General features: G+C 48.3%; 2 protein-coding genes across 5 annotated transcripts in view; one reads left to right on the forward strand and one right to left on the reverse strand.

Annotated features, from left to right (window-relative positions):
* FYCO1 (FYVE and coiled-coil domain autophagy adaptor 1) overlaps positions 1-27,932 on the forward strand; it is an 85,835-nt gene that overhangs the window by 43,208 nt on the left and 14,695 nt on the right. For all 4 annotated transcript variants that reach the window (XM_033413202.2, XM_033413203.2, XM_033413205.2 and 1 more), the window contains 2 exons: positions 963-1,107; positions 25,985-26,080. In XM_033413202.2, the coding sequence (XP_033269093.1) occupies positions 963-1,107; positions 25,985-26,080 (241 nt within the window). The remainder of the gene's footprint in view (positions 1-962; positions 1,108-25,984; positions 26,081-27,932) is intronic.
* CXCR6 (C-X-C motif chemokine receptor 6) lies at positions 7,160-12,974 on the reverse strand. Its single transcript, XM_004283845.4, has 2 exons — positions 12,864-12,974; positions 7,160-9,214 (listed from the first exon to the last, which is right to left on the reverse strand). Exon 2 carries the CDS (start codon positions 9,191-9,193, stop codon positions 8,168-8,170), a length of 1,026 nt encoding a protein of 341 aa, XP_004283893.1. The 5' UTR covers positions 9,194-9,214; positions 12,864-12,974; the 3' UTR covers positions 7,160-8,167.

Consider the following 27,932-nt stretch of genomic DNA (forward strand, 5'->3'; position numbering starts at 1 on the left):
TCAGCTCAGTAAAAGGAAGCGGGATTTGGTTCCTACTCAGCACAGCCTCGCAGACCAGCCCAGGCTGCCCTCTCAGGACTGGACTGTGGGTGTCTGTTCTAAAGCACGGCCTGTACCAGGAGCCATGCGGCAGGGCCTGCTGGGAACTTGTAACTCCCATGAACTGTTCTTCTTGCTGAATCTTCCCCTCGCCTGGCTCACTAGTGGGTGTTCCAGTGACGACAGAGGGTGGCATGGTGCCAGCATGCTGAGGTTGCTTGTTTTGCTTTCTGACATTTCCTGTCTCCTCCTCTGTCTGTCTGTCTTACTTTCTGTCTTTTCTTCTTTCGTCTCAGGCCTGCCATCACATTTTCCATCACATGCAAGAGGCTGCTTGTTGGCGGGGTGGGGGGTGACTAGCACAGCAGCATCGCACAGCATCCTTCCTACTGGGTAGCCTGCAAAGTTGGGCACAAGTACCCTGGTCAGAAGCACAATGGCTGCTGTGCAGAGGGAGGTTCTTTTCCACCCCTCAGTGGATTGAGGTGAAAATGCAGGTCAGACAGAATCCTCCTCTCAAAGAGGCATGAGTGAGGTCTGTGTCTGCTGGAGCAAGGATTCAGCAGCACAGAAGTATGATTACCTTTTTGTTAGGTTCTTTCCTGATAAGGTTTTGATAGGTTTTTTTCCTTCTAAATAAAGGGCCTCAGAGAACATGTAAGAGCTTAAAACCTCTCCACACCACTGCCTAAGGGACTTCAGAGAAATCTCTTACATGGTGCATTCAGTTTCATCTGTAGTCCCTTCATCTGCTTTTCTGGAACATCCCAAGAGCCATTTCTCTCCATCTGGACAGAGTAGCTGTCAGTTGAGTGAGCACTTAGAGTGTGTCCTGGTGGCTCGTCCCATGTAGCTACACTCCCTCCCTGTACTGTCCATGACTGTGCATTTCTCTTCTCTCCCGTCCTGCCTCTGCACCCCAGGTGCTAACACAGACTGCCGGCCGCCAGACGATGCCGTGTTTGACATCATCACAGATGAGGAGTTGTGCCAGATACAGGAGTCCGGCTCCTCCTTGCCTGAAACACCCACCGAAACTGATTCTCTTGACCCAAACGTGGCTGAACAGTGAGTAGACATCACCTCCATTTCCTGAGTGCTCATTAAGTGCACTTATCAAAGGATTAGTTTCTTATCAAAGGATTAGGAAAGCTTGGAAGCAAGATTGGCTGTCTTTGCTTAAGGGGAGGTGCCTGCGAACAGTGCTCGGGGCAGGGTGCCCTTGAGGAGCACCAGGGCTCGAGGAGTAGTCAGTGTTGAGCCTTGTCAGAGGGTTCCTGGGTGTGTCTGTCAGCGGTCCCCCTGATTTCAGCATCTCCAGGAAGGCCTTTCTGGGCTTAGGCAACTGTATTAATCTGCTCAGGCCGCCATAACAAAATACGATAGACCAGGTGACTTAAACAACAGAAATCTATTTTCTCACAGCCCTGGGAGTGCAAGGCCAAGCCAGGTTTGGTTTCCTGAGGCCTCTCCTTGGCTTGCGGAGAGCTGCTGTCTTCCTGTCTCTTCACATGGTCATGCCCGCTATGCATGTGCCACCCATGTCTCTCTGTGTTCTAATCTTTTCTTCTTATCAGGACACCAGTCAGGTTGGATTAGGGCTCACCTTATTGGCCTCATTTTAACTAACTTACTTCTTTTCGGTCTTGTCTCCAAAAACAGTCACATTCTGAGATACTGGGCGTTAAGACATCAACATATGAATTTAAGGGGGGGACATAATTCAGCCCATGAGAGAAGCATTTGCTGGGCTGCTGTAGCCGTGCTCAGAGTAACGCGCTGCTCTTTAAAAACCGTGTTCACCTTTTGGAACCACTCATCAGGCTTGGTAATGGTGCCACAAGATTAATTTCTGTTGTCTCAAGTAGATGTTTCTCTCAGAAGTCCTCTTTTTTTTTTTGGCTGCGCCATGCAGCATACAGGATCTTAGTTCCCTAAGCAGGGATCGAACCCGTGCCCCCTGCAGTGGAAGTGGGGAGTCGTAACCACTGGACTGCCAGGGATGTCCACCCCAAAGTTCTAAACGCAATAAAAATATAACCAAGTTTGTTACCCGGTGCTTTCCCCTCCCCCATCCCGTGCCTGCCCCATCACCAGTATCTTGTGCTGCTCTTAATCAGTGACCCAGACCCACCAAATGTTCCTGATGCCGCAGATGGACAGCATCAGGCACAGGGGTGTCCTTTAGTACCGGCTCTCCATTGGCCCTCTCATTTTTCTGGGCCGGCTCTTTTCCAACAAGGCCTGTGAGGAGAGTTCTGCAATGGCTAGTTTCTAAATATATGAAGTAACTGCACAAAGTGCTATTGTATTAAAGTGTCAGGAGTTTAAGCCAGGGGACCCTTGGGAAAAGTCAAGTTCACCTACATGGCAGCCTTGCTCGGTGTTTCTCAGCCCCTGGGGTCTGGCTTAACTGCAGTTCCTACAGCAAAGCACTGCCTGTTTAGAAGCTCAAGGGAGAATTGACATGGCTCCTGTGTCCAGACATTCGTTGACTCACTTTCCATCCAGTTAGGGAGTTCTGTGATGCTCTTGCCGACTTGTATTGAGACCTCTGTTCCTCTATTCCTGCCCAGAGTTCAGAGGAAGGGCTGTCAGATTTATCATCCAGGATTTCTGCTGCATGGGAGGAGATGCACTTAATCTTCGGAAGGGTCTCAGCACAGGAGATTTTAGGCTCAAGTGTATGTCTCCATACTCTTCTGTTCTCTTGCTTGAAGGTGACTGACCTTGCCTCATGGATAAAGCCAGCCCATCACCCAACCCAAGAAAGCCTCTGCTCACTGTGACCATGGGCCCTTTCTTTTCCTTCTGAAGCCTTTCCTGGCTGCATGAGCCTGCAGCGTTCTCCCCAACCCCCATGGTTCAGTGGTCCCCAGGGCACGTTCTCTTGCATTTGCAGTAAGCCATACTCATGCCGTCGTCACCTGGCAACTCTTCACTGACTGTGCCTCAACTGCTGGCCAGGTGGGTAGGTGGGTAGGGGGTCCGGGGAGCAGGACCGGAAGCTCAGGGCCTGGGAGGATGACCTTGGGCTGTCACCTGCATGAGGAAGTGCCGCGCTGCAGCTCCCTCTTCCCTTCACCTTTCGCCTTCCCCTTTCTCAGTAGGAGCAAAAGCAGAAGGTCTTCTGACTGCTGACAAATAAGTGTGTTTTGGGTCATGGGGAATCAGGAAGCGGTCCAAGGAAAGGAAACTGCCAGTGTGCTGGCCTGCGGCCTGCGGAGGAGATCCAGGGCTAATGCATGGGCCTGCAGTCCCCATGCGTCCTCTGTTTGGGTGAAGGGCCAGCCCTCCAAGTCAGTTCAGGGCCTGCCTTGTCTCACACCTTCCTTGTGAGTTAGCCAGAGACGGACCCCCGTGTCTCTGGTGGCTTTTTCTTATGTTCTTTTTCTTCCTAACCTTAGGACCAATCAAAACCACCAGGAGTCTGAGGAGCTCCGACGGGTTTGGTGGGGTGGGGAGTGTGAGGGGTTGGTATAGAGCCTGGGTTTGTGTATGCATCCCTGCCAAGACACTGAGAGAAAGAAATCAGCAAGTCCAAAGGAAGAAGTGGTCCAGGAGGGGTTCAAGGCTGTGAAAGCCCTGATGTGGGGGGAAGGAGGCTGCCTGGAGGCAGTGTCTGTCAAGCACTTTCCCTGTGTAGCAGCTTTTGCACGTGACCTCACTTAGTCCCTGCCCAACCCTTCAAAGGGTAGGGATTATGGTCCCCATTTTACAGGTCAAGGTACTGAAGCTCAGGAGGCCAGGTAACTTGCTCAGGGTCAGGGGGCTGTAAGTGTCAGCATTAAGCTTTGTGCCCAGAACCCCTCCCTCCAGTCCACAGGCCCGAGATTCATTTTGAAGAGTACAGCCCTCTCCTCCTGGTCCCGTTTCCCTATCTTCACATCAAGCACCTGCCCACCTTCCCTGCCTCTTTGTCCACTCCTACCACCCCCCACACACACATTCTCAGGACAAACACAGTTGTCTGCCTTGGCCCTCCTGGCCGTGATGGGACAGGAACAGGTCCCAGAATCCAGCTCTCGGGGAGACCCGGCAGGATCCCGCAGATCCCTAGGCAGCCTCCCAGAGGCCCCTGCACGTGGCTCAGGAGCACAGCCCACCTCAGGTGGAGGGGAGATATTCTCCAGAACCCTGCAGCTGTGCACACCCCTCCCAACTGTGACCCAGGCCCACCCTCAGCCGTCTCCCTGACCAGGTGCCCAGCTCTTCTCAGGACCGAGGCAGGCAGAGGAGGAAAGAAACTCTGTCCTCCAGCAACAAGCCTGGCCTTGGGTCCCTTGGCCTCTGCTCTGCTTCCAGCAGCCATTCCCTCCTCCAGGCCCGGCCTCCCTTCTCAAGCAGACTGTGCCCATGAAGAACTTGAGGTCCAGAGTCAGACACTCCTGGTCTGCTGCCTCCAGGTTCCCTGGCTTTGAGCACCACAGGCCCCAAACTCAGTTCCCTCCCTCGTACAGAAGAGACAGGGACGGCACCTCTAGGGTTGTTAGGAGGATGAGATGGAAATGATGTGGAAAGCCTTCCATGGAATTGCGTGGTTTTGGTGATGTTTCCCCTGAACTGTGAGGTCAAGGGCCACACTGTGATGTCTACTGCCACGGGCTTGGTTCCTTACATCTTGTAGCTCAGTTGTGTTCGCCAACGAAAATCCCACCAGATGCCCAGATGATACTGAGCTCAAACTCACGCACGGAGACTGTCCCTGACCCACAGAGCATCTTTGCCGGTACTTGCTTTAGAACAAGTGCTCTGTGGTCAGAGTGCTTCGGCAATTTGTGGCAGGTTTATCACCAACCAGGAGATACGATACCTGGTATCTCAAACCGAGAACAGGATATGATGATAACAGTTAAGGTTAGAAAGCCACCTTGTGCTTGGGTTAACCTAGCATCTCCGCCTTCAGACAAGTACAGAGTTGTCAGGTACCCCGGGCCATCTTAGCCAACGTTTGGGGGAAGAGAAAGAGGTTATTCACCGGGGTTCCAGCCCTAGCTCTGCTGTGTGAGCTTTGGCAGGTAGTAATGTCTCTGAACTAGTTTCCTCATCTGGAAAACAGGGATGATAGTACCAGGTGTCCTACCAAACGGCATTGGGAGTTACCGTGGACCACAAAGGACTGGGCCTGTGGAAGGGGTGCTGCGCTGAGAGAACGAGGCTAGAGCCAGCGCCCCAGCCACTCCTGGGCCCTGTGCTCTTTGCTCCGCCTCCACCCCTTCAGTACAGACAGCTTCTGTTTTTTCTCTCCTGCAGCACCATTTCCTCAGTCCAGAATGCTCACTGAGAATCCCGGGCTTCTGGCTCCAGGTAGCCCCTGGAATCAGGTTCACCCTGTGTTCACCACATCTCAGACAGTGTGGCCGTCATGGTCTCTAACCGCCCCACCCCCGGCCTGTAAGTGCAGAGAACCTGGTCGGGGAGGAGACCCTGAGGCCGCACGTGAGGCCAACTGGACTCACCCAGGGTCCACACCCAGCCTGACCCCCTCCCGCCAGTTTCCCCCACACCCCAGGCTGCTTACGTCAAGCACTGGTGCGTGGGAGCAGAGGGGAGAGCAAGGGGAGAAGGGCGGGGCTGAGCTTGTGCTCCATGGGGCTGTCCCGTGGATGAGTGAAGTCGAGAGTGAAAGCCTTGTTTGGGCTGTGCCCATGTCTGTTGCCCATAATGGTGTGTACCCAGGAGGGGTTTGGGAAAAAGATCTCTACTCCCAAGTGTGAGCAGGTGAGGGCCCAGAGAGTAGGGCCAATGAGTGACTGGGGAGGCAGAGAAGGTGAAAGAAGATTCAGCTGCTGTGCTTTTCCTCAGGACAGGCAGGCAGGTTCTCCTAAGCTGTGGAAGGGCCAGTGCAAAACCTTTTTGCAAGGAGGCTGGAGAGAGGGCATATAATAGGCCTGGGGTGGGGCACGGCCTGATGGGTGCCTGGTCTCCTTTGACTCAGCCAGGCAGGCACCGTTCAGGGAGAACCCAGTGGTCCCAGCAGCTGCCCCTCTGTTGCCGTGACCAGCAGCCCCCAGCGTGGCTTGGAGTGCACTGTCCATGCCTCACAGCGCTCCTGGAAGGAGGGCCGTTGTCAGCTTGGGGTGTGGATGGTGAAATGGGCTTGAGGAGGCTGCGGCGTTTGTCCCAGGATGGACAGATGTGGAGCTCTCTCCGGGGCAGTGACTGAGTCACCCCAGAGCCCTGCTTTTCCCATCCCACCACACTGCTTTCCTCCGTGGGGACACATGGAGAGGCCGCAGGGCCCCTGGCTCCCCGACTCTTCACTCCCTCCTTCCCAGTTAGGGCCTCTGCCTCTTGTTTTGGGACATTGTTGGGGAGGCCAGGGGCTCGTGGTCCCTCTACCAGAAGTGCTTGACATTAAGGTGACAGCACAGAGGAGGGTTACCAAAACTCCCCCTCTGAAGCCAACGTAAACAAGTTGAAAGTCAGCCTTGTCACCACGAAAAGGGCAGGTTTTGGTGTTCGAGGAGCGCTGGGTAGTCCATGCGGCCTGAGCACAGTAAAGCCGCTCTCCCCGTGGGTGCATTTAGGCACGTGTATGAAACGGTCGGTGGCCCTGTGGGCCCTGCAAGGCCGGCCTGTGCGCAGCTGGACTGTGCCGTGCGCCTCTGGAAGGCACGAAGCCGACCCTGCCCCGCCCTGCCAGTGCACAGAGAAAGGCAGGCGGCTCACGTTTTGTGTGGCTGGTTCTTGAGAGAATAACAACTACCGCCATTTTGGGGGCCCTTCCTCCCACAAATGCAAACCGTGCTAAGTGTTTGTGTGCACCCTCTCCAGTCCTCACACGCCTGCCCTGAGAGATGGTACTGTTATGGTCTACGTTTCACCAAAGCGGAAATGATTAAGAGATTACCAGCTGGTCTTACCCATTCGTGACTCGGGTCTGTCCAAGCTGCGAAACCTCACTGTTCGGCCCTTTCTGGCCCACCTCCCTGAGCGCTCTTAGCTGTTGTCAACAGGTTCTCCATATTTCAGTGAGTGATTTTGTGACATGTGAGCCAAAAAGGCCACTCTTAAGCCTGTTGAGCAGGTTGCTGGGATCTAATAAACATGCTAAAACTCTGCCTCATTCCGTGACCACATCTCAGAGGTAACAAATGCACCTCTCGTTCTGGGCAGGAGGTTGAAGCCACAGTTGTTATCATTGGTGTATTGATAGAGCAGTGCCCTGAAGGTTGACAGTTTTAACTTATTTCCTGTGCTCTGAGCCCACAAGTGATCACTTTTGGTATATTCAGGAATACCACAGTAAGGTGGAATGTGCCTAAGGATAAAAGTAGTTTGGAGACTTTTAAAAAGTTTTATTTCTCAGTCATGAAAATCATGCTGTTTGAGATGTGTGTGTGTGTGTATTACATGTACATTTCTCTGTGATTTGTGTGTGTGTGAGGCATGGGATAAATGCAGGTTTTAAATGAGCAGACCCACCGAGGATCCATTTCAGAGGCGCTGCTTAGACTCACGGTAGTCTTAGACTCAGCTTTGCACATTCTTCTGGCATTCTGTGGCCCGCTGGAATCCTCAGCCGACCCTCATTTGCTTTGGCCCATTCATATTCCCTGGTGCTAGCCCTTCCAGGATTAATCAAAGAGAACATAAAGCACCTATCTGTATAAAACCAAACCCACAAGGCATGGCAGAACCTGAGCTCATTTCTGTTGGGTGCCTGGTGATGGAGGTCTGAGTCACAGTGTCAGCACTGGTTTTCATGGCTGCTTTAATCTCCCCTGCTTCCCAATCGGCAGAAGAATCTTCTGAACTTGGGAGCCCGGAGTGTCACCTGCCATCAAGACCTTTGTTGGCCCGGTCCCCCTGTTCAACCCTTAGTCCCATTCCCATTCCCACTGAAGGAGAACCTGGGGTCTGGAGAATCACACGTCATTCCCTGGTGTCAGTATCCTCGGGGTAGAGGAAGGAAAGCTCTGGCAGCTTTCAGCCTCCCCTTTGAGCTTCAGGCCTGGGTGTAAAAGAAGAGGGCACAGTCTGCGCATGCCTGAGAAGAAACATCCCACCCCAGCTGCACCGTTTGATAACTTCTCCTTGAGAATGCCCATGCTATACACAAAGCCTTAGAGGACACAGCCATGGTCCTGTGACTTCTGAGCAGCCTCTCCAAGCCCAGCAAGGCCTACAGCTGGAACATGCTGGTCGCCTCCATGTTGCGAGAGGCTGAAGCAGTCCTGGAAGTGTCCTCTGAACACTTCCGTTGGCTTGAGACATCCAGGTAAGGGAGGCAGCCAGCATCTTTCACAAGTTTCCAGAAGTTCTTCCGAAACTTCAGGCCAACAAAGGCATAGAGCACAGGATTAAGGCAGGCACGCAGGTAGGCGATGGCCTCTGTCACTGTGATGGCATAGTGAAAGCTAGTCATCACGTGGTACTCCCAGCTCATGCTGCGGATGAGCTTCACGAGGTTGAAGGGCGTCTGGGTCAGCAGGAACACCGCCACCACCAGGAAGATGATCTTCAGAGACGTGTGCTTCTGGAAGCCTCGGGCCTGAAGCAGTGTCTTGATTATGACTGAGTAGCAGACAATCATGGCAAGCAATGGCAGGAAGAACCCCAGTGTCATCTGGGTGGCCAGAACCATGGTGGAAATCTCCTCGTTGTGATAGCCGCAGACAGGCTTGTCAAGGTAAAGGACGTTGCCATAGATGATCTGCGGCAAGGAAACCAGCAGGGAAACTACCCAGATGGACAAGCAGACGGCCTTACCCCAGGCCATCCGCTTGGCCTGCTGGTTATAGGCCTTGGTGGCCTGAACCACTGCAATGAAGCGGTCCATGGTGATGCAGGTGAGGATGAGCATGGACGTGTAGAAGTTCAAAGTGTAGATGCCCAGCAGGGTTTTGCACATGACTTTGCCAAAGACCCACTCATGGAAGCCTGCATAGGCCCAGAAGGGCAGAGTACAGACGAACACCAGGTCGGCCAAGGGCAGGTTGATTAGGAACACGTCCGTCAGGCTCTTCAGCTTCTGGTAGAAGATGTATATGACCAGCACCAGGGAGTTCCCCACCAGGCCACAGATGAACACCACCACATACATGCAGGGCAGGAACAACTTGCTGAACTGCAGGAAGTGTTCGTGCCCCTGGCTGCTGTCATTGGAAGCGTTGAAGAACCCGAGGTCTTCGTAGTCGTACTCGGCCATGGTGTCTGTTCTGATGGACCCCTGGGAGTCAAACCACAGGAATTATATATATTTGGGGCTGAGGGTGATCCCTCCTGTCTTCCCATTGCCCACAGTTAGGGGGCAGATAGTCACCTCCTAAACCCACCCACTGTTCTGCTCAGTAACAGCCCAGTATATTGGGGACAACCAGTTCTGAGGGGAAACTGCTCAGACAGGACGAGGAACCCTTCACTGGCCCTAAAGTTCTCAGGATCTCACCTGTCTGGGAGACAACACATAACTGACCCCACCCACATTCCATAAAATCCTGTGCTCAATGGCCTTGGAAGCAAAGGTCACCACGTGGTGAACTGGGGACTGTGTCCTTTTGGAAGAGCGGCGCTGCTCTTCAGTGGGGAGGGCTGTATTCATCTGCCCATGCCTCGCAGAAGGTGCCCACCTAGCCTGTGCCCCATCTTCTGTTAAGTTGACCCCTGGACTACGAATTGTGAAAGCTAAGGCAATATCCCCCTTCCTGGGGGTCCACCATCAAGGAGACTCCTGGAGACCAAGAGGTGTTTGGTCGTTTCTGCCTAGATGGGCCATCCATCCTGCCTCGTCTTACCGTGATGGGGAGCCAGGGCAGGGAAGAGCCCAGGCTGCCCAGTGCTTTGGCCGAGCGGCTTTCTGACCAGGGAACTGGGCAGTTTTCCTCACGCCCAACCCCAGCTTTCCCCTTCATCTGTCACAGTGTATGACATTCCACCCTCAGGGCCTCTTTGATCTTCAGGAATCTCTTACAAGGTAGATTCCCCCAGAAGGGAAGATTGCTTTAGCTTTTATGACCAGCAGTGTAGGGCTGAGGGGTCTCCTTTAACACACGGAAGAGCTGATTGAAATGGGATGTCAGGAGGGTGGGCTACCACAGCAGGGCTCGTGGCCAGCCTTGCAGTGGGACTACTTATAGCAAAGACCAAATAGCTAACTTTCTTGCCTGGGGGTCCCAGCCCTTCAAGGTTATCGCTTCCCTCTGACCCTTCTCTGGGCCCTGTGACTCTGCTGGGGACCATGGACCAGACACGGGTGATATAATCTGTGGTGTGGGAGTAGGGGCAACTGCGGCAGCATCGGCCTTGGAGGGCCAGGTCAGTCCCTGCCACTGTCTTGGAGGTACTCAATACGCAGGGACTCTTCCAGTGAGCGGTGCCGTATCCCACTGGCACCTCAAGGAAATGTTTAAGAAGAGCAGGCATTTGGTTTAGCAAAGTCAGAATATCAACCGGCCAGACAAGGGGGTGTAAAAGGAGAGATGATCTTTCCTTTCTGGTCTCCTCGGAGACTTTTCTTTTCCTGATGCTGGGTCCTGACAGGAAGGGATTTTAGCCCTGCTGCCACCTTGGTATTTCATGGGCTCAAAGCACCCTTTCTCTCCAAGGAAGAACCTTGTCTTTGGGCTAAGACTACTCAGTGAAAAATCCCTCCTCCTGGACCACAAAATGTTGGATCTCTAAGAGTGAAAGGCCAACCCATGGGCATTGTGCCCCACCAGCTCTGGGCTGCTAGGTTAAGTGGGTCAGACAATGCTCTGTGGGTGTTACTGCTTCACATGGGGACAAAAATATATTCTTCATCATTTAGAATGTGACATTAAAAGTAATGTCAGATCTCCATTATTGTTTGACTTACTCTTGGCCTTTAAAAAAAATTCTCCTGGGACTTCCCTGGTGGCGCGGTGGTTAAGAATCCTCCTGCCAATACAGGGGGCACGGGTTTGATCCCTGGTCTGGGAAGATCCCACATGCCGCAGAGCGACTAAGCCTGTGTGCCACAACTACTGAGCCTGTGCTCTAAAGCCTGCGAGCCACAACTACTGAGCCCACATGCCACAACTTCTGAAGCCCGCGTGCCCTAGAGACCGTGCTCCGCAACAAGAGAAGCCACCGCAAGCAATGAGAAGCCCACACACCACAACAAAGAGTAGCACCCGCTCGCCACAACTACAGAAAGCCCACGCAGCAACGAAGAGAGCCAAAAATAAATAACTAAATGAATGAATGAATGAATTAATAATTCTCCTACTAAGGCTGTTGCTGCATCCTTAGGCTGGCATTGCAGTTTCTTCAGATGACCCATGCAAATTCATTTGTAATAATTGGTAAACTAAACAGTGTTTAACAGGTTGGGACTGCACAGTTCTGTGCAGATAGAGTGTTAAAAATTACTTTCCCTTCTAGAAATATTAAAACCATTTGTTTCTTTATTTTCTCTAACCAAAGTCCTATGTTGATTTGTGAAAATTAAAAAGAAAGTAATATATACAACTTTGGAAATAGTGTCTGATAATAAATAAGTAAAGTATAATTTAGGCATAAAACAGAATATGACTGAAATGTTTAGGAAGTGCCTTTAATGATTTTGGAAAATGCAATACATTTAAAAAATTTTTTATTGGAGTATGGTTGATTGACAACGTTGTGTTAGTTTCAGGTGTACAGCAAAGTGAATCAGTTATATATATATAACTGATATATATATATAAGTGACATATATATATATATACTCTTTTTTTTAGATTCTTTTCCCATACAGCTCATTGCAGTATCGAGTAGAGTTCCCTATGCTATACAGCAGGTTTTTATTAGTTATCTGTTTTACATATAGTAGTGTGTATATGCCAATCCCAATCTCCCAATTTATCCCTGCCCGCCCCCCGCAATATGCAATGTAATATTGGCTGTTACCATTACAACGAATAGATGACAAAGTGAATGTAAAATTGATCATGATTCTCGGCCTTCTTTGATCATAAACTCCTTTGAGAGTCTTATTAAAGCTGTAGCTCTTTTCCCTCAGTAATAATGTACAAGCATGCCTGCAACTCTGGGGGTTCATGAACTCTTTAAATCCCTCTGCCCCATATTCTATAGACTTTGTTTACAAATCTGTGATAAGCTATATGATTTTTTTTTTTTTTTTTTTTTTTTTTTTGTGGTATGCGGGCCTCTCACTGTTGTGGCCTCTCCCGTTGCGGAGCACAGGCTCCAGACGCGCAGTCTCAGCGGCTATGGCTCATGGGCCCAGCCACTCTGCAGCATGTGGGATCTTCCTGGACCGGGGCACGAACCCGTGTCCCCTGCATCAGCAGGCGGACTCTCAACCACTGTGCCACCAGGGAATCCCAAGCTATATGATTTTGACTATATTTTTTAAAACATAGAAAAATGATCAGATTTTATCAGCAGTTCACCCCTGGCTGGTAGAATTAGGGGTGACTTATTTCCATTCCTCCTTTATATTTTTCTGTATTTTCTGAAGTTGCTACAGTTGTATATTGACATATATGGAGAAAAGAAAGTAAACCATAATCTAAGATAACAGCCTGTCTTATAAAATGGAAAAGAAAAACAGAAAAAGAGATTAGTCAATGAACACACACAGTGACTAGACTCTCCTTATCTCCTGGGGAGGGTCTAATTATGCCATTACTATCAGCATCATCTTACAAGCATCATCTTACAGAACGAGGTTGTCATAATCCTCTCCTCGGACCCTCATGGCAGCAAATAGCAGAGATGGAGTTTGAGCCAAGGGCAGTTGAGCTTGAAAGCCTGGGCATTTGACACCATACCGTGCTGCAGGCAGGACTCTGAGAATCGCAACAACCTGGAGTTAGCCCCTCTTTTAACTATAAAGAAGACCAATGACTCACCAGTAGAGATGCTCTTTCAGTTTGTTCCTGAGATGAGGTTGCTCACAGCAGCAAGGTCGGCCTCTGCCTCTCTGATGTGGTCCGTTTCCGTTGCGTAATTTTTAAGAGCCCTCGGTTGGTGATTATAGGAGACCCAGCCCTTCCCAATCTTGCAGATCAGAATCCACATGACCAGCCTGCACCCACGTAATTTGGGAGTCAAAGAGACGAAGCAGTGGCTCTGATGCTGCACACCCCCTGCAACCTGGCTGGGGTCTTACTCTTTTGCCAGGATCCAAGAGGGTTTTAATTTGTAAACTGAAGGGGAGCGATATGCAGTGTCTGGTAGTCCACTGAAGATGGTGGCATTTTTACCCTAAAATTATTTCATTCACTAGTCGTATGTCTCTTTGGGGCAGTTTGGGTCTGGACCAATGCAAAGTCGATGCTATGGCCTGGGTTCCCTGTGTGCTTGCAGCTCCAGTATACGTGACAGCCCTGATTCTCATACCAGTCCTGCAAGTAGGTATTACACCATTTTATAGATGAGAATACAGAGGACTGTAACCAAAGAACAGCCCCACGGACTCACAGCTAATAACTGCCACTTCCAGGATACGAACCCGGGTCTCCATTGTTGCCAGACCAGTGGACCAAATGGCTTCTAGATGATGGGTCTGCCAGAGGGCCAGACACAGCCCTTCCTCCTAAACCCACACCACTCAGACAGTGCTCACCACCCTGCTTGTCCAGACTAGAATCAACAGTGAACAGGCTGAACCAAATACTGCAGGTCAAAGCACCCATCTTTCTGAAAGAAATCTTCTGAGACAAGACATTCCTTCACAGTGAGCCAGCCTGACATCTTGGAATCTTTAAGCTTTGAGAGATGAATTTTTCCCAGAGACAAACAAACCGTGTCACTTAGGACCAGTTCACAGGGTGATGTTAGAAGGGGCTGAACCTTATCAGACACACTGGCTCAGCCATGGTCGTCCCTCTCAGCAATCGCTTTCCCTCCATGGGGAAGAACAGGCCTCGGCCCAGTGCCCTCCGTGACCACATACATGCTTGGGAAGGAGGGGTGATGTGTACCTTAGAGAGAGCGTGACCAAACTTGTCATAACCATTCTCCAATGGAAAGTTCTCCGATGGAAAACTTGCAACTAAATTAGATGATAAGAGCCCCTCACAATTTGGGGGTCAGAATTTTATTTCAACCACTTTACAAAATGCCTTCTGTTGTCTTCCGATTTGTAGTGCTCATTGCTTTTCTTTGAAACAAAACTCTGAACTTCTTAAGGGCAAGTACCCAACCATATGTCTTGGGTTTTTCCCAGAATATGTAAACATTTCCGAAACAGAATCGGGGGAGAGTAAAAGTGCTGTGGCAGCCGTGCCCCCTGCAGATTCTCAGAAGTCAGACTGTGTTGACCTGCTTCCTTTTTCTGAACACCTGACATTCTGGAGCCAGGGCCCTGCGTAGGACGGCAGTTCAGGACGCAGGGATGAGGCAGTTGCTGCTGGTAGAGGAGTAACTGCCAGGCGGTGGTGGGTGGCGGCAGCTGTGGAGGATGAGTTGGAAAAACCCTCAGAAAAGCAGCCTAACCAGAAGGCAGCAGGCGGCAGGCCAGTTGTCAGGACGGGCATGTGGGTCTGAGTGTTTTGGTCAGCCCATAGTTACCAAGTAATCAGAAATCAACACCAGAAGCGATCTTCTTCACTTGGTTTTTAGGCAAAAAGGAAAATGACTACAAGAAAAACTACTAGGAATTTAACAGTAAAATAGATGCACCCAAGCCCCACAGTGAATGTGGCCCACGTGTGGCTCAGCCTCTCCTTCCAAACCCAAGCTGTTCAGTAGAGCCTTCTGAGATGACAGGCGTGTCCTGTGTCTGTGCATCCAACACAGCGGGCACTAACTCCTGTGGCTATTAGGCACTCGAAGTGTGGCTAGTGCAACAACAGAGCCAAGCTTTTAGTTTTGTTTTAATTCTGATGAATTTGAATTTAAGCAGCCACATGAGGCCAGTGGTTCTGTACTGAACAGGGCAGTTGTAAACCAAAGACTTCTCCAGTTCACAGGAGACCCCGTGTAACAGGCAGAGCAGCACTCCAACCGTGCTGGCTTAGCAAGGCGGAGGGGTGGATGGAGCCCTCTGGGGAAGGCTGTCAGCAGGACACTCAGGCCATGAGGCTCTCTGGGCTCCATTCCTTCCTCAGCCAACCTGAACAGCCAGAGAGAATCTGCTCCTTGGGCAACTGGCAGAATTGAAGTTAAAGAAAAAAGAGGCTAAGGCGTTTTGATTTGTGACAGGAGAATACTGTATATTACAGCTGCAGAGAGCAAGCTGGAGGGACCTCACCTGTGACCCCCTAGTCCAGGCAGGCGTGGACCCCTGGACTGCGTTGCTAGGGACTTCCTCAGCATCCTTGCCTGTGGTCACCACTTTATTCTTACTTGGTTCCGAAGTGGAGCAAGCCTTGGTCATGTCCTTGGGGACATTTGGGGCAGAAGACCACCTTGGCTGTGTGCATGACGGGTGCCCAGGCCAAATGTGGCAGGTGTGGCCAAGGTGACTGCCCTGATAGGGTGGAGCAAGTTGACAGATGTACATGCCTTAGGACAGTTCAGCTCGACCAACCACAGGCTCAGGGACAGAAATTCAGATGGACAGGAAGGGATGACGTGCCATCAGCCATGAGAGGCCACCATAGCTAGCAGTAGGCTCCCATGGCCAGAGCAAGGGGAGGAGGAAGGTCACTTGTGGGCAGTGAGCTTGTCTTGCATCTTTTCTGAGGGAAACACCTCAATGGCAACAAAAGGAGATAGGGTGCCCCCTAGTGGGCTTATCTTTGTTCCCTGTCATTCTCAAACTTAAAAATCCTTTGACATCTTCCAACACAGTTGCTTGAACATTTTCTACTGCATCCCACAGTCAGAAATTTACATGACTACCCAGGTGTGTATGTGTATAGACAGTCAAACAAGAGCCTCATAAAACAATGCTTATCCTTACCACATGCAGTATAATGCAAAAATGCGTTCATATTTTCTATTATATCCTATTTCTTTTTTTTTTTTTTTACCCTTTTATAGGAACATTTTTGCAAAAGCATCAGAGTACACCCAGAACTGTCTGTAAATGACAAAAGACTTAAAAATGACCACGATTAAACATTTGATGAAAGTTCATAATAATGCAATTGACAAGGAAATTTAGTTATTTCTGAGATACACATTTTAAAATAATAACTAGAGTTATGACTTATAACATTATACCAGAACATATAAGATTTTTAGGAATTTCATGTAATGTCTGAAACATTTATATTAACATATTTCCATACAAATAAACCAAAGAAAGTTTAGTATTAGTTTTTTTGTTTGTTTTTTTAATTTTTGAATTTTATTTTATTTATTTTTTTTATACAGCAGGTTCTTATTAGTCATCAGTTTTATACACATCAGTGTTTACATGTCATCCCAATCGCCCAATTCATCAAACCACCATCCCCACCCCCCTGCAGCTTTCCCCCCTTGGTGTCCATATGTTTGTTCTCTACATCTGTGTCTCAACTTCTGCCCTGCAAACCGGTTCATCAGTACCATTTTTCTAGGTTCCACATACATGCATTAATATACGATATTTGTTTTTCTCTTTCTGACTTACTTCACACTGTATGACAGTCTCTAGATCCATCCACGTCTCAACAGATGACCCAATTTCGTTCCTTTTTATGGCTGAGTAATATCCATTGTATATAGGTACCACAACTTCTTTATCCATTCATCTGTCGATGGGCATTCAGGTTGCTTCCAAGACCTGGCTATTGTAAATAGTGCTGCAATGAACATTGGGTGCATGTGTCTTTTTGAATTATGGTTTTCTCTGGGAATATGCCCAGTAGTGGGATTGCTGAGTCATATGGTGATTCTATTTTTAGTTTTTTAAGGAACCTCCATACTGTTCTCCATAGTGGCTTTATCAATTTACATTCCCACCAACAGTGCAAGAGGGTTCCCTTTTCTCCACACCCTCTCCAGCATTTATTGTTTGTAGATTCTCTGATGATGCCCATTCTAACTGGTGTGAGGTGATGCCTCATTGTAGTTTTGATTTGCATTTCTCTTATAATTAGTGATGTTGAGCAGCTTTTCATGTGCTTCTTGGCCATCTGTATGTCTACTTTGGAGAAATGTCTATTTAGGTCTTCTGCCCATTTTTGGATTGGGTTGTTTGTTTCTTTAATATTGAGCTGCATGAGCTGTTTATATATTTTGGAGATTAATCCTTTGTCCGTTGATTCGTTTGAAAATATTTTCTCCCATTCTGAGAGTTGTCTTTTCGTCTTGTTTATGGTTTCCTTTGCTGTGCAAAAGCTTTGAAGTTTCATTAGGTCCCATTTGTTTATTTTTGTTTTTATTTCCATTACTCTAGGAGGTGGATCAGAAAAGATCTTGCTCTGATTTATGTCAAAGGGCGTTCTTCCTATGTTTTCCTCTAAGAGTTTTATAGTGTCCAGTCTTAAATTTAGGTCTCAAATCCATTTTGAGTTTATTTTTGTGTATGGTGGTCAGGAGTGTTCTAATTTCATTCTTTTACATGTAGCTGTCCAGTTATCCCAGCACCACTTATTGAAGAGACTGTCTTTTCTCCATTGTATATCCTTGCCTCCTTTGTCATAGATTAGTTGACCATAGGTGCATGGGTTTATCTCTGGGCTTTCTATCTTATTCTGTTGATCAATGTTTCTGTTTTTGTGCCAGTTCCATATTGTCTTGATTACTATAGCTTTGTAGTATAGTCTGAAGTCAGGGAGTCTCATTCCTCCCTCTCCGTTTTTTTCCCTCAAGACTGCTTTGGCTATTCAGGGTCTTTTGTGTCTCCATACAAATTCAAAGATTTATTGTTCTAGTTCTGTAAAAAATGCCATTGGTAATTGATAGGGATTGCATTGAATCTATAGATTGCTTTGGGTAGTGTAGTCATTTTCACAATATTGATTCTTCCAATCCAAGAACATGGTATATCTCTCCACCTGTTGGTATCATCTTTAATTTCTTTCATCAGTGTCTTATAGTTTTCTGCATACAGGTCTTTTGTCTCCCTAGGTAGGTTTATTCCTAGGTATTTTATTTTCTTGTTGCAGTGGTAAATGGAAGTGTTTCCTTAATTTCTCTTTCAGATTTTTCATCATTAGTGTATAAGGATGCAAGAGATTTCTGTGCATTAATTTTGTATCCTGCAACTTTACCAAATTCATCAATTAGCTCTAGTAGTTTTCTGGTGGCATTTTTAGGATTCTCTATGTATAGTATCATGTCATCTGCAAACAGTGACAGTTTTACTTCTTCTTTTCCAATTTGTATTCCTTTTATTTCTTTTTCTTCTCTGATTGCTGTGGCTAGGACTTCCACAACTGTGTTGAGTAATAGTGGTGAGAGTGGACATCCTTGTCTTGTTCCTGATCTTAGAGGAAATGCTTTCAGTTTTTCACCATTGAGAATGATGTTTGCTGTGGGTTTGTCGTATATGGCCTTTATTATGTTGAGGTAGGTTCCCTCTGCCCACTTTCTGGAGAGTTTTTATCACAAATGGGTGTTGAATTTTGTCAAAAGCTTTTTCTGCATCTATTGAGATGATCATATGGTTTTTATTCTTCAGTTTGTTAAAATGGTGTATCACATTGATTGATTCACGTATATTGAAGAATCCTTGCATCCCTGGGATAAATCCCACTTGATCATAGTGTATGATTCTTCTAATGTGTGGTTGGATTCTGTTTGCTAGTATTTTGTTGAGGATTTTTGCATCTATATTCATCAGTTATATTGGTCTGTAATTTTCTTTTTTTGTAGTATCTGTCTGGTTTTGGTATCAGGGTGATGGCAGCCTCATAGAATGAGTTTGGGAGTGTTCCTTCCTCTGTGATTTTTTGGAAGAGTTTGAGAAGGATGGGTGTTAGCTCTTCTCTAAATGTTTGATAGAATTCACCTGTGAAGCCATCTGGTCCTGGACTTTTGTTTGTTGGAAGACTTTTAATCACAGTTTCAATTTCATTACTTGTGATTGGTCTATTCATATTTTCTATTTCTTCCTGGTTCAGTATTGGAAGGCTATACCTTTCTAAGAATTTGTCCATTTCTTCCAGGTTGTCCATTTTATTGGCATAGAGTTGCTTGTAGTAGTCTCTTAGGGTGCTTTGTATTTCTGCGGTGTCTGTTGTAAGTTCTCCTTTTCCATTTCTAATTTTATTGATTTGAGTCCTCTCCCTCTTTTTCTTGATGAGTCTGGCTAATGGTTTATCGATTTGGTTTATCTTCTCAAACAACCAGCTTTTAGTTTTATTGATCTTTGCTATTGTTTTCTTTGTTTCTATTTCATTTATTTCTGCTCTGATCTTTATGATTTCTTTCCTTCTGGTAACTTTGAGTTTTGTTTGTTCTTTCTCTAGTTCCTTTAGGTGTAAGGTTAGATTGTTTATTTGAGATTTTTCTTGTTTCTTGAGGTAGGCTTGTATAGCAATAAACTTCCCTCTTAGAACTGCTTTTGCTGCATCCCATAGGTTTTGGATCGTCATGTTTTCATTTTAATTTGTCTCTAGGTATTTTTTGATTTCCTCTTTGATTTCTTCAGTGATCTCTTGGTTATTTAGTAACGTATTGTTTAGTCTCCATGTGTTTGTGCTTTTTACGTTTTCTTCCCTGTAATTCATTTCTAATCTCATAGCGTTGTGGTCAGAAAAGATGCTTGGTATGATTTCAATTTTCTTAAATTTACTGAGGCTTGATTTGTGACCCAAGATGTGATCTATCCTGGAGAATGTTCCATATGCACTTGAGAAGCAAGTGTAATCTGCTGTTTTTGGATGGAATGTCCTATAAATATCAATTAAATCTATCTAGTGTATTGTGTCATTTAAAGCTTGTGTTTCCTTATTTATTTTCATTTTGGATGATCTGTCCATTGGTATAAGTGAGGTGTTAAAGTCCCCCACTATTACTGTGTTACTGTCGATTTCCTCTTTTATAGCTGTTAGCAATGCCTTATGTATTGAGGAGCTCCTGTGTTGCGTGCCTATATATTTATAATTGTTATATCTTCTTCTTGGATTGATCCCTTGATCATTATGTAGTGTCCTTCCTTGTCTCTTGTAACAATCTTTATTTTAAAGTCGATTTTATCTGATATGAGTATTGCTACTCCAGCTTTTTTTGATTTCCATTTGCATGGAATATCTTTTTCCATCCCCTCACTTTCAGTCTGTATGTGTTCCTAGGTCTGAAGTGGGTCTCTTTTAGACAGCATATATATGGGTCTTGTTTTTGTATCCATTCAGCAAGCCTGTGTCTTTTTGGTTGGAGCATTTAATCCATTCATGTTTAAGGTAGTTATCGATATGTATGTTCCTATTACCATTTTCTTAATTGTTTTGGGTTTGTTTTTGTAGGTCCTTTTCTTCTCTTGTGTTTTCCACTTAGAGAAGTTCCTTTAGCATTTGCTGTAGAGCTGGTTTGGTGGTGCTGAATTCTTTTAGCTTTTGCTTGTCTGTAAAGCTTTTCTCCATCGATTTGAATGAGATTTCTCCATCAATTTCTCCATCGAATCTGAATGAGATCCTTGCCGGGTAGAGTAATCTTCGTTGTAGGTTCTTCCCTTTCATCACTTTAAGTATATCATGCCACTCCCTTCTGGCTTGTAGAGTTTCTGCTGAGAAACAGCTGTTAACCTTATGGGAGTTCCCTTGTATGTTATTTGTCACATTTCCCTTGCTGCTTTCAATAATTTTTCTTTGTCTTTAATTTTTGCCAATTTGATTACTATGTGTCTCGGCTTGTTTCTCCTTGGGTTTATCCTGTATGGGACTCACTGCGTTTTCTGGACTTAGGTGGCTGTTTCCTTTCCCATGTTAGGGAAGTTTTCAACTATAATCTCTTCAAATATTTTCTTGCATCCATTCTCTTCTCTCTTCTCCTTCTGGGACCCCTATAATGTGAATGTTGTTGCGTTTAATGTTGTCTCAGAGGTCTCTTTGGCTGTCTTCATTTCTTTTCATTCTCTTTTCTTGATTCTGTTCTGCAGCAGTGAATTCCACCATTTTGTCTTCCATGTCACTTATCCATTCTTCTGCCTCAGTTATTTTGGTTTTGATTCCTTCTAGTGTAGTCTTCATTTCAGTTATTGTATTGTTGGTCTCTGTTTGTTTGTTCTTTAATTCTTCTGGGTCTTTGTTAAACATTTTTTGCATCTTCTCGATCTTTGCCTCCATTGTTTTTCCGAGGTCTTGGAACATCTTCACTATCATTATTCTGAATTCTTTTTCTGGAAGGTTTCCTATCTCCACTTCACTTAGTTGTTTTTCTGGGGTTTTATCTTGTTCCTTCATCTGGTACATAGCCCTCTGCCTTTTCATCTTATCTGTCTTTCTGTGAATGTGGTTTTTGTTCCACAGGCTGCAGGATTGTCATTCTTCTTGCTTCTGCTGTCTGCCCTCTCTATCATATTTCTTTTAATATTCGTCATAACTTATTAATTGATTCACAACTGACTGAATGGGTCATGACCCACAGTTTGAAAAGCCATTGAAAGGAAACTCTGTGTCCCTAATCATTGCCTTTGAGACTGCATCACCCACCCATGCACACTCCCACCTCCATCTGTCTCCCCTTCCCACCTCACAAAGCTCCCCCATGTAGGTCCTCAGCCAGGACTAGCAAGGGTTGCAGGACCTACTCTGGTAAGAGGGTTGTCTGTGTTGTGATGGTCAGAGAGGTGGGGAGATGGAGGAGGAGAGGGAACAAAAGATTAGGACATCTTGGGGGTTTTTTGGCTGCACCCCACGACTTGTGGGATCTTAGTTCCCCAACCAGGCATCGAACCCATGCCCCTTGCAGTGGGAATGCGGAGTCCCAACCACTGGACGACCAGGGAATTCCCAACATCTTTTATTCTTAATGAGGGAATATGAGAGAACCAACCACAGTTTTCAGAGTTCGTTTCATCATATGTTATCTATCTTTCTCATTTATGGTATTTGCACTTTGCACAAGGATGAGAGCAAATGAAACGAGGCAGGCCTGAGTGGCCTTGGGCCCGTCTCCTCTCCCCTGGCCCCTGCCTCCTTAGCCATCAAGTGGGGTTGGACTGGATGGTCCTTTGAGCTTCTTCTCACACTGACATTCTGTGATGGGGGTGGGGGAATCTGGAAGCCAGCGATTGGAAGATGAACAAGAAAGAGGTGTTGGACAGGAAGGCGGTCAGAGGTGGGCTGAGCTGGGGAGAAAAAGGAGTGACAAGGCTTGCCCTTGGTGGCAGCATGCACTTGAGGACATGTCCTTGCTGTACCTTCCCTGGGAAGAGTGGGGAAGGCTGAGGGCACGAGCTGCCGACCAGAGCGAGCCCACCTCTTTCCCAGCCAGTAAAACGCCTTCTCCAAGTCCTTTGAAACTTACAGCCTTTTTAAGCCAGCAAAACTTGGAGTCCCTCCGGTTCCATCTCCTCCCATTTAGAAAGGAGAAGTCTGAGGTCTCAGAGGAGGAAAGGGCTCACCGAGAGTCACAGTCATAAAGCCAAGACTGGGACCACGTGGAGTGATACCCCTCTCCCCTGAGCCATACCACCTCCCCTGCCCTCTGGAGCCACAGTGAGCTACAGCCAGAGGGAGCCCACTGGTTAGGCCTCAGCGCTGAGGGCGAGGCGTTGGTGAGGACGCGCTCTCCCACCTGCCGTGGGCTGCTGTAGACTGTGCACAGACAGCCCGCCTGACACCTGAGTGCTAGTGGGCATCTGATTATCTAGGCAGCCCTGGAGGCCCCCGTACCAGCCACCACCTCCAGCCCCTCACAGCAGCGCCCTGAGCAGCTTGTCACAGCCAGCGGCTTCAGTGCTCCAGCAGTAGACAGGAGTGAGGCCGGGAAGTGGGGCGGAGCGAGCAGGCGTGATGTCCAGCTGTCTGAATGAAGCCAAGTCTCGAGCTCAGAGATTTCCAGAGAGGACGGAGGCCTCCCCCTGTGCAGTGCTGTCCTCCAGACAGAGAAGCTTTGTAAGTTGGCAGCGAACAGTCTGTTTTGTGTCTGAGAAAATCCTGTTCGAGGTGAAGGTGCTGCAGTTTGTCCCCAGGTGTGGCTCTGCTAACCCAGCGTTTGCCACTCCACGTGTGACTTGGGGTCTTCCTCCTTCAGGATCTGTTGCTGATTCTTTTCTTGATTTCATCAGCATTACCTCTGCCCTTTCATCCTGAATTTACACACTAACAATTTACACCCCCACGTATATTTCTTAGCAAGTAGCACAGACATTCTTTGGTTCCTGCACATGGCCGTGACCTGTCCTTTGGGACAGGGAAAGCCCAGCCATGGCCCCTGCTTGCAAAGAGCATGTGGACCAGGGGGAGCTAAGACCCAAAAGCAGATAGGCAAAGCCCAGCGTGAGCAGGGCTGTGACACGTGGGTGGCGGGGGGGAGTATGGGGTGCAGGAGCGTGGGGGGTGGGAGCGAGCTGCAGGTGCCGCGTCTGTCGCAGCCCCTGGGGTGACACCACCAGTCGCTGACCCCAAACTCCTGGTGCATCATGGTTGCTGCAGGCGCACTGCATGTCGCACAGGTATTCCTGCCCCCAGGGTTGAGTGGCATCCGGGACAGGCTTAGGCGAGGCTCCCTGGATTTTGCCAGCTCTGAGCCACCCGTCTTCGCATCTGCATGAAGAACACCTGGGTGCTCCCGGGACCTTCCCAGCGTCCTGCTGACTGAGTGAGGAGCCTCAGGCCTCAGGCACAGGGCGTAGACTTCGGGGGACGGTATCTGCGGCCCCTCCCCATGGGTGGGTTGTGCATCTCTGCCCATTGCTAGTGCCTCTCCCTGTGGAAGGATGAGCCTCGTGCCCCTGCTGTGGCGTGTTTGGCCACGGGACCCACCCGGCAGTGAAATGTGAGGAGCAGTGTGGTGAGAACCGTTTCTGAGCAGAGGCGATGCCGCCACCTCCAGCCAGAAGCTCTGTGAGCGTTAGGGTCTGGCCACCCACTGTGCTCTCTTGTATTTCTCACGTTCCAGAGATGATGTGAGGTCCCAGGCTCACCTGAGCTCTGGGATTCAGGGTCTGTTAACTCCCTAGGAAAGCTGCAGAGCCCCTCCCCAGGCATCACACCTGGCCGCAGCCCAGATGGCGCTCTCAGAGAAGCACACCAGTTTCCCAGCGTGAGTTGTAGGTCCACTCTAGGGGCAGCCGTGAACTTGGTGCTCGAGTGGGTGTGAGGGTAGGTGAGGAGGGCCATCTGAGCGCGTGGTCTGGATGCTTGCTGTCAGCCGCTGACCTCGTGTGCGCTGTATGTGCCGAGGCCGCCTTCCAGTCAGGCCGCAGCTGTCTGTCCCTGCCTCAGAGGGAGCGCGTCTGTGGGGTAGGGCCCGTGCCCGCCTCACGTGTCCTGCGCAGTGCTGGGCCGCCGCCTCAGGACCCGCTCAGCAGCAGGCAGGGTGAGGGTAAGGCAGGTCTGAGTTCACACAAGTTCACACAGGGCCTCAGAGGTTGAGTGAATGTGCCCGGGGGCCAGGCTGGTGAGAGCCCAGGGGCATGTGCAGGGGGTGGGATGGGGGAGCAGAACTGGGTGAGGGCATTTTGGGGCCTATTGACCTCACCCCAGAAACATCTGGGGAGAGCCTACTAGGACAGTTGAGAAGGAATTATCACAGCATTTTGGGAAAAAGCCATGCTGCTCAGGAGATCTTCCTCATTAACCCCTTCCCATGGGGCAAATCAGCAAATCATTTCCCTTTCCTGGACCTAGGTTCTTCTCAGGCAGCATTGGACACTGGAGCTGGTTGGGTTTGAGATCCCTGAACTCATATAAGCGATTGGCCACAGTGGGCGTGGGACCCAGCAAGATGAGCACTGAGCTGGAGTCAGGGTGTCTGGCTCTGGCCCTGCCTCTCAAGACCTGCCTGGGCCTCTGTGTCCCCATCAGTGAAGTGTGGGCACTGCTCCGAGGATCAGCAACTCAGCAGTGGTTAAAAATGTTCCATGGGAATGCTAGAGTTAAAATTTAATAGATGTCTTGGGACTTCCCTGGTGGTCCAGTGGTAAAGAATCCGCCTTCCAATGCAGGGGGACTCGAGTGTGATCCCTGGTCAGGGAACTAAGATCCCACATGCCATGGGGCAACTAATCCCGCGTGCCGCAACTACTGAGCTCGCGTGCCTCAACTAGAGAGCCCGTGCGCCACAACTACAGAGCCCACGCGCCCTGGAGCCTGCGTGCCACAACTAGAGCGAGAAAACCCCCACGCCACAACTAGAGAGAAGCCCCGAACGCTGCAAATAGCGAAGAGCCGTGCACCGTAATGAAAGATCCCGCATGCCTCAACAAAGATCCCATGTGCCACAACTAAGACCTGACGCAGCCAAAAAAATAAGGAAAATAAATATTAAAAGAAAATTAATAGATGTCTTTATTGCAGGACATCTCAGAGCCTTGAATTTACTGTTTAAGAATGCCATGAGTTTCTAAGAAAGAGCGCAAGATTCCCCTCCCCTGGCAGTGGTGTTCCACAGAGCACACTTTGGGAACCATGGCACCTCTGTACTGCCAGGCAGCTCCCACAGCTGGTTCTCCACACAGCAGGCAGTAGGTTGTAAGGGAAGAGGAGCTGTGGCGTGGATCTGCCCTCTTTGTATGAGTCTCTGTCCCACAACCTCCTTCTCAGGCCATGCCGCTTCCTGCCTCATCAGCTCTGGGTGCCTGTCCTTGTTCTCCAGAGATGGGCCAGAGCAGGCTCGTCTAGTCAGGGACTGGCGCTGAAAAGGCAGCATCAGTGGTGCTGGAAACTTACCCCATGGCTGTAGCTCTGCTGGCGTGGGACAGGAGGTGGTCCATTTGTGCTGTGGTCACCCATCCCACGCCCACCGAGAAGACATTGGGGAAGTCACTGCAGCCCTGTTGTCTTCCCTCCCCGTCCTGCCTGCCTGGGCCTGGCCCCTATGGCTCTCCACCCCCAGAGTCTGCGGGGCCTCTGTCCTGGCCTCTATGATTGAAGGGTTCCCCGTGCATTCTGAGGTTGGCTACCAGACTCCAAGACTACGGGCTTCAGGATGTGGGACGCTGTGTGCTGATAGCTAACTGGCTGTGTTCTCGTTTGTGACATTTCAGGGACACCACGTCAAACTCGCTAACCCCTGAAGACACTGAAGACATGCCCGTGGGGCAGGATGCTGAAATCTGCTTGCTGAAGTCGGGAGAACTGATGTAAGTGATGGGCTCCCAAGCTGGACTTCCCAGGGTGTCACTTCTGGGGAGGAGGAACACCAGAGGAGGCCTGGCCTTCCGGTGTCCCAGCTGGAAAGCACCCCAGAGGCTCAGACTTGGCACCCATGGTGGTTTTCAAGTTTGTGCTTCTTTGTGTGTGTGTGTGTGTGTGTGTGTGCTTCTTTTTCTTCCTTCCTCCCTTCCTTCCTTCCTCCCTCCCTCCCTTCCTTCCTTCCTTCCTTCCTTCCTTTCTTTTGTAAAATTTATATACAGTAAAGGTCCCCATTTGTAGTATACGGTGCTTGGATTTTGACAAGTAACACAGTGTAATCACCAGGCGTCTGCCAGCCCCCACATCGAGCTCTGCCAGTGGCTTTACAGTCTCAGGCCTCAGCACCCAACCAGCTCCACTCCCAAGTCTGCCAAAGAGGAAACCTAGGTCTGGAAAAGAAAATTGACCGGAGTGAAGATATAGAACAGTTCCATCACCCCAAAAAGCTCCCCCGTCCTTTGATACTCATCCTTCCCCCACCCCTATGTCCTGTGTTCTTCCTTTTTGAAAATAACTTTATTTTCTTATTGTAAGAAAATTTTCCTTGTAGAAACTCAGGAAACAGAGATAAGCAAACCACCTTGGATATAGCCTTCCAGTCTTGTTTATACTAATATACCTAATTTTTCAACATAAACAAATATCCTACGTCTTATTTCACAGTCTTTTTAAACTTAATATTGCATGAGTATTTCCCCATATCATTCCTTTTCTCCAGTGTTGTAACGAATGGCTGCATGATTGCATTATGGTCATCGAGTAGATTCAGTCACTCATTCACAGATATTTATCCAGCACCTACTATGAGCTAGATACTCTTCTAGGTCCTTAGAGCACATCAGTGAACAAAGCAGACAAAGATTCCTGCCCTCATGTTCACTTTACATTCCAGCAGGGGTGACAGACAATAAACATCAGTAAATAAGTAAATTATATAGTATGTTACAAGGTGGTGCTTGCTTTGGAAAAGAAACCAAGAGTAGGATTGGGGGGAGGGGTTGCAATTTTATTTTTTCTTAATTTTTTTAATTAGTTATCTATTTTATACATACTAGTGTATATATGTCAATCCCAATCTCCCAGTTCATCCCACCACCACTACCGTCACCACCACCCCACGCCTGCTTTTCCCCCTTGGTGTCCATACGTTTGTGGGGTTGCAATTTTAAATAGAAAACGCTAAGAAGGTAAGACTTGAAGGAGTTTTCATGCAGATATGTGAGGGACAGCATTCAGGCAGAAGGAACAGTCAGTGCAAAGGCCCTGGGGCAGGATGGTGTCTGGTGTGTTTAAGGAATAGGGATAGGGTCAGTGTGACTGAAGCAGAAATAGGGAAGGAGACTGGGTCAGAGAGGGAACAGGGCCCACGTCACATCAGGCCTTCTTGGCCATTGTAAGGACCCTGGCTTTTAATCTGGGGGGAATGGGAGCTTTAAAATTAGATTTGGAACAGAAGTGTGACTTAATATAATTTACATTATAAAAGGAGTCACTCTATTTGCCACGTGGAGAATGACTATGAAGGGACAGAAGTAGGGAGACCAGTTGAATTTACATTTATGATGTGAGTCTTATGGACAACAGACTTATTTAAGATTATATTTGAGCAGAGATGGCAAACCCTTGATTTCTTTTTATTAGCATCTCCTTTGGCGAGACTGAGAATTGTCCTCTCACTGAACAGATGAGGTCTAGAAAGGTAAAAAAGATTAAAGGCACAATCCAAGTAACTCGGTGCAAGGGGAGAATTCTGGAATGTAAAATTATGAAATAACCCAGCATTAGTGGGGCACCCTGTCA

This window comes from Orcinus orca, chromosome 10, assembly GCF_937001465.1.
Source record: "Orcinus orca chromosome 10, mOrcOrc1.1, whole genome shotgun sequence".
In the NCBI taxonomy this organism is placed as follows: domain Eukaryota; kingdom Metazoa; phylum Chordata; class Mammalia; order Artiodactyla; family Delphinidae; genus Orcinus; species Orcinus orca.

What these genes read in the sequence shown, in the direction of transcription:
- CXCR6 (XM_004283845.4), bottom strand. Translation starts at nt 9,193, where the DNA reads ATGGCCGAGTACGACTACGAAGACCTCGGGTTCTTCAACGCTTCCAAT.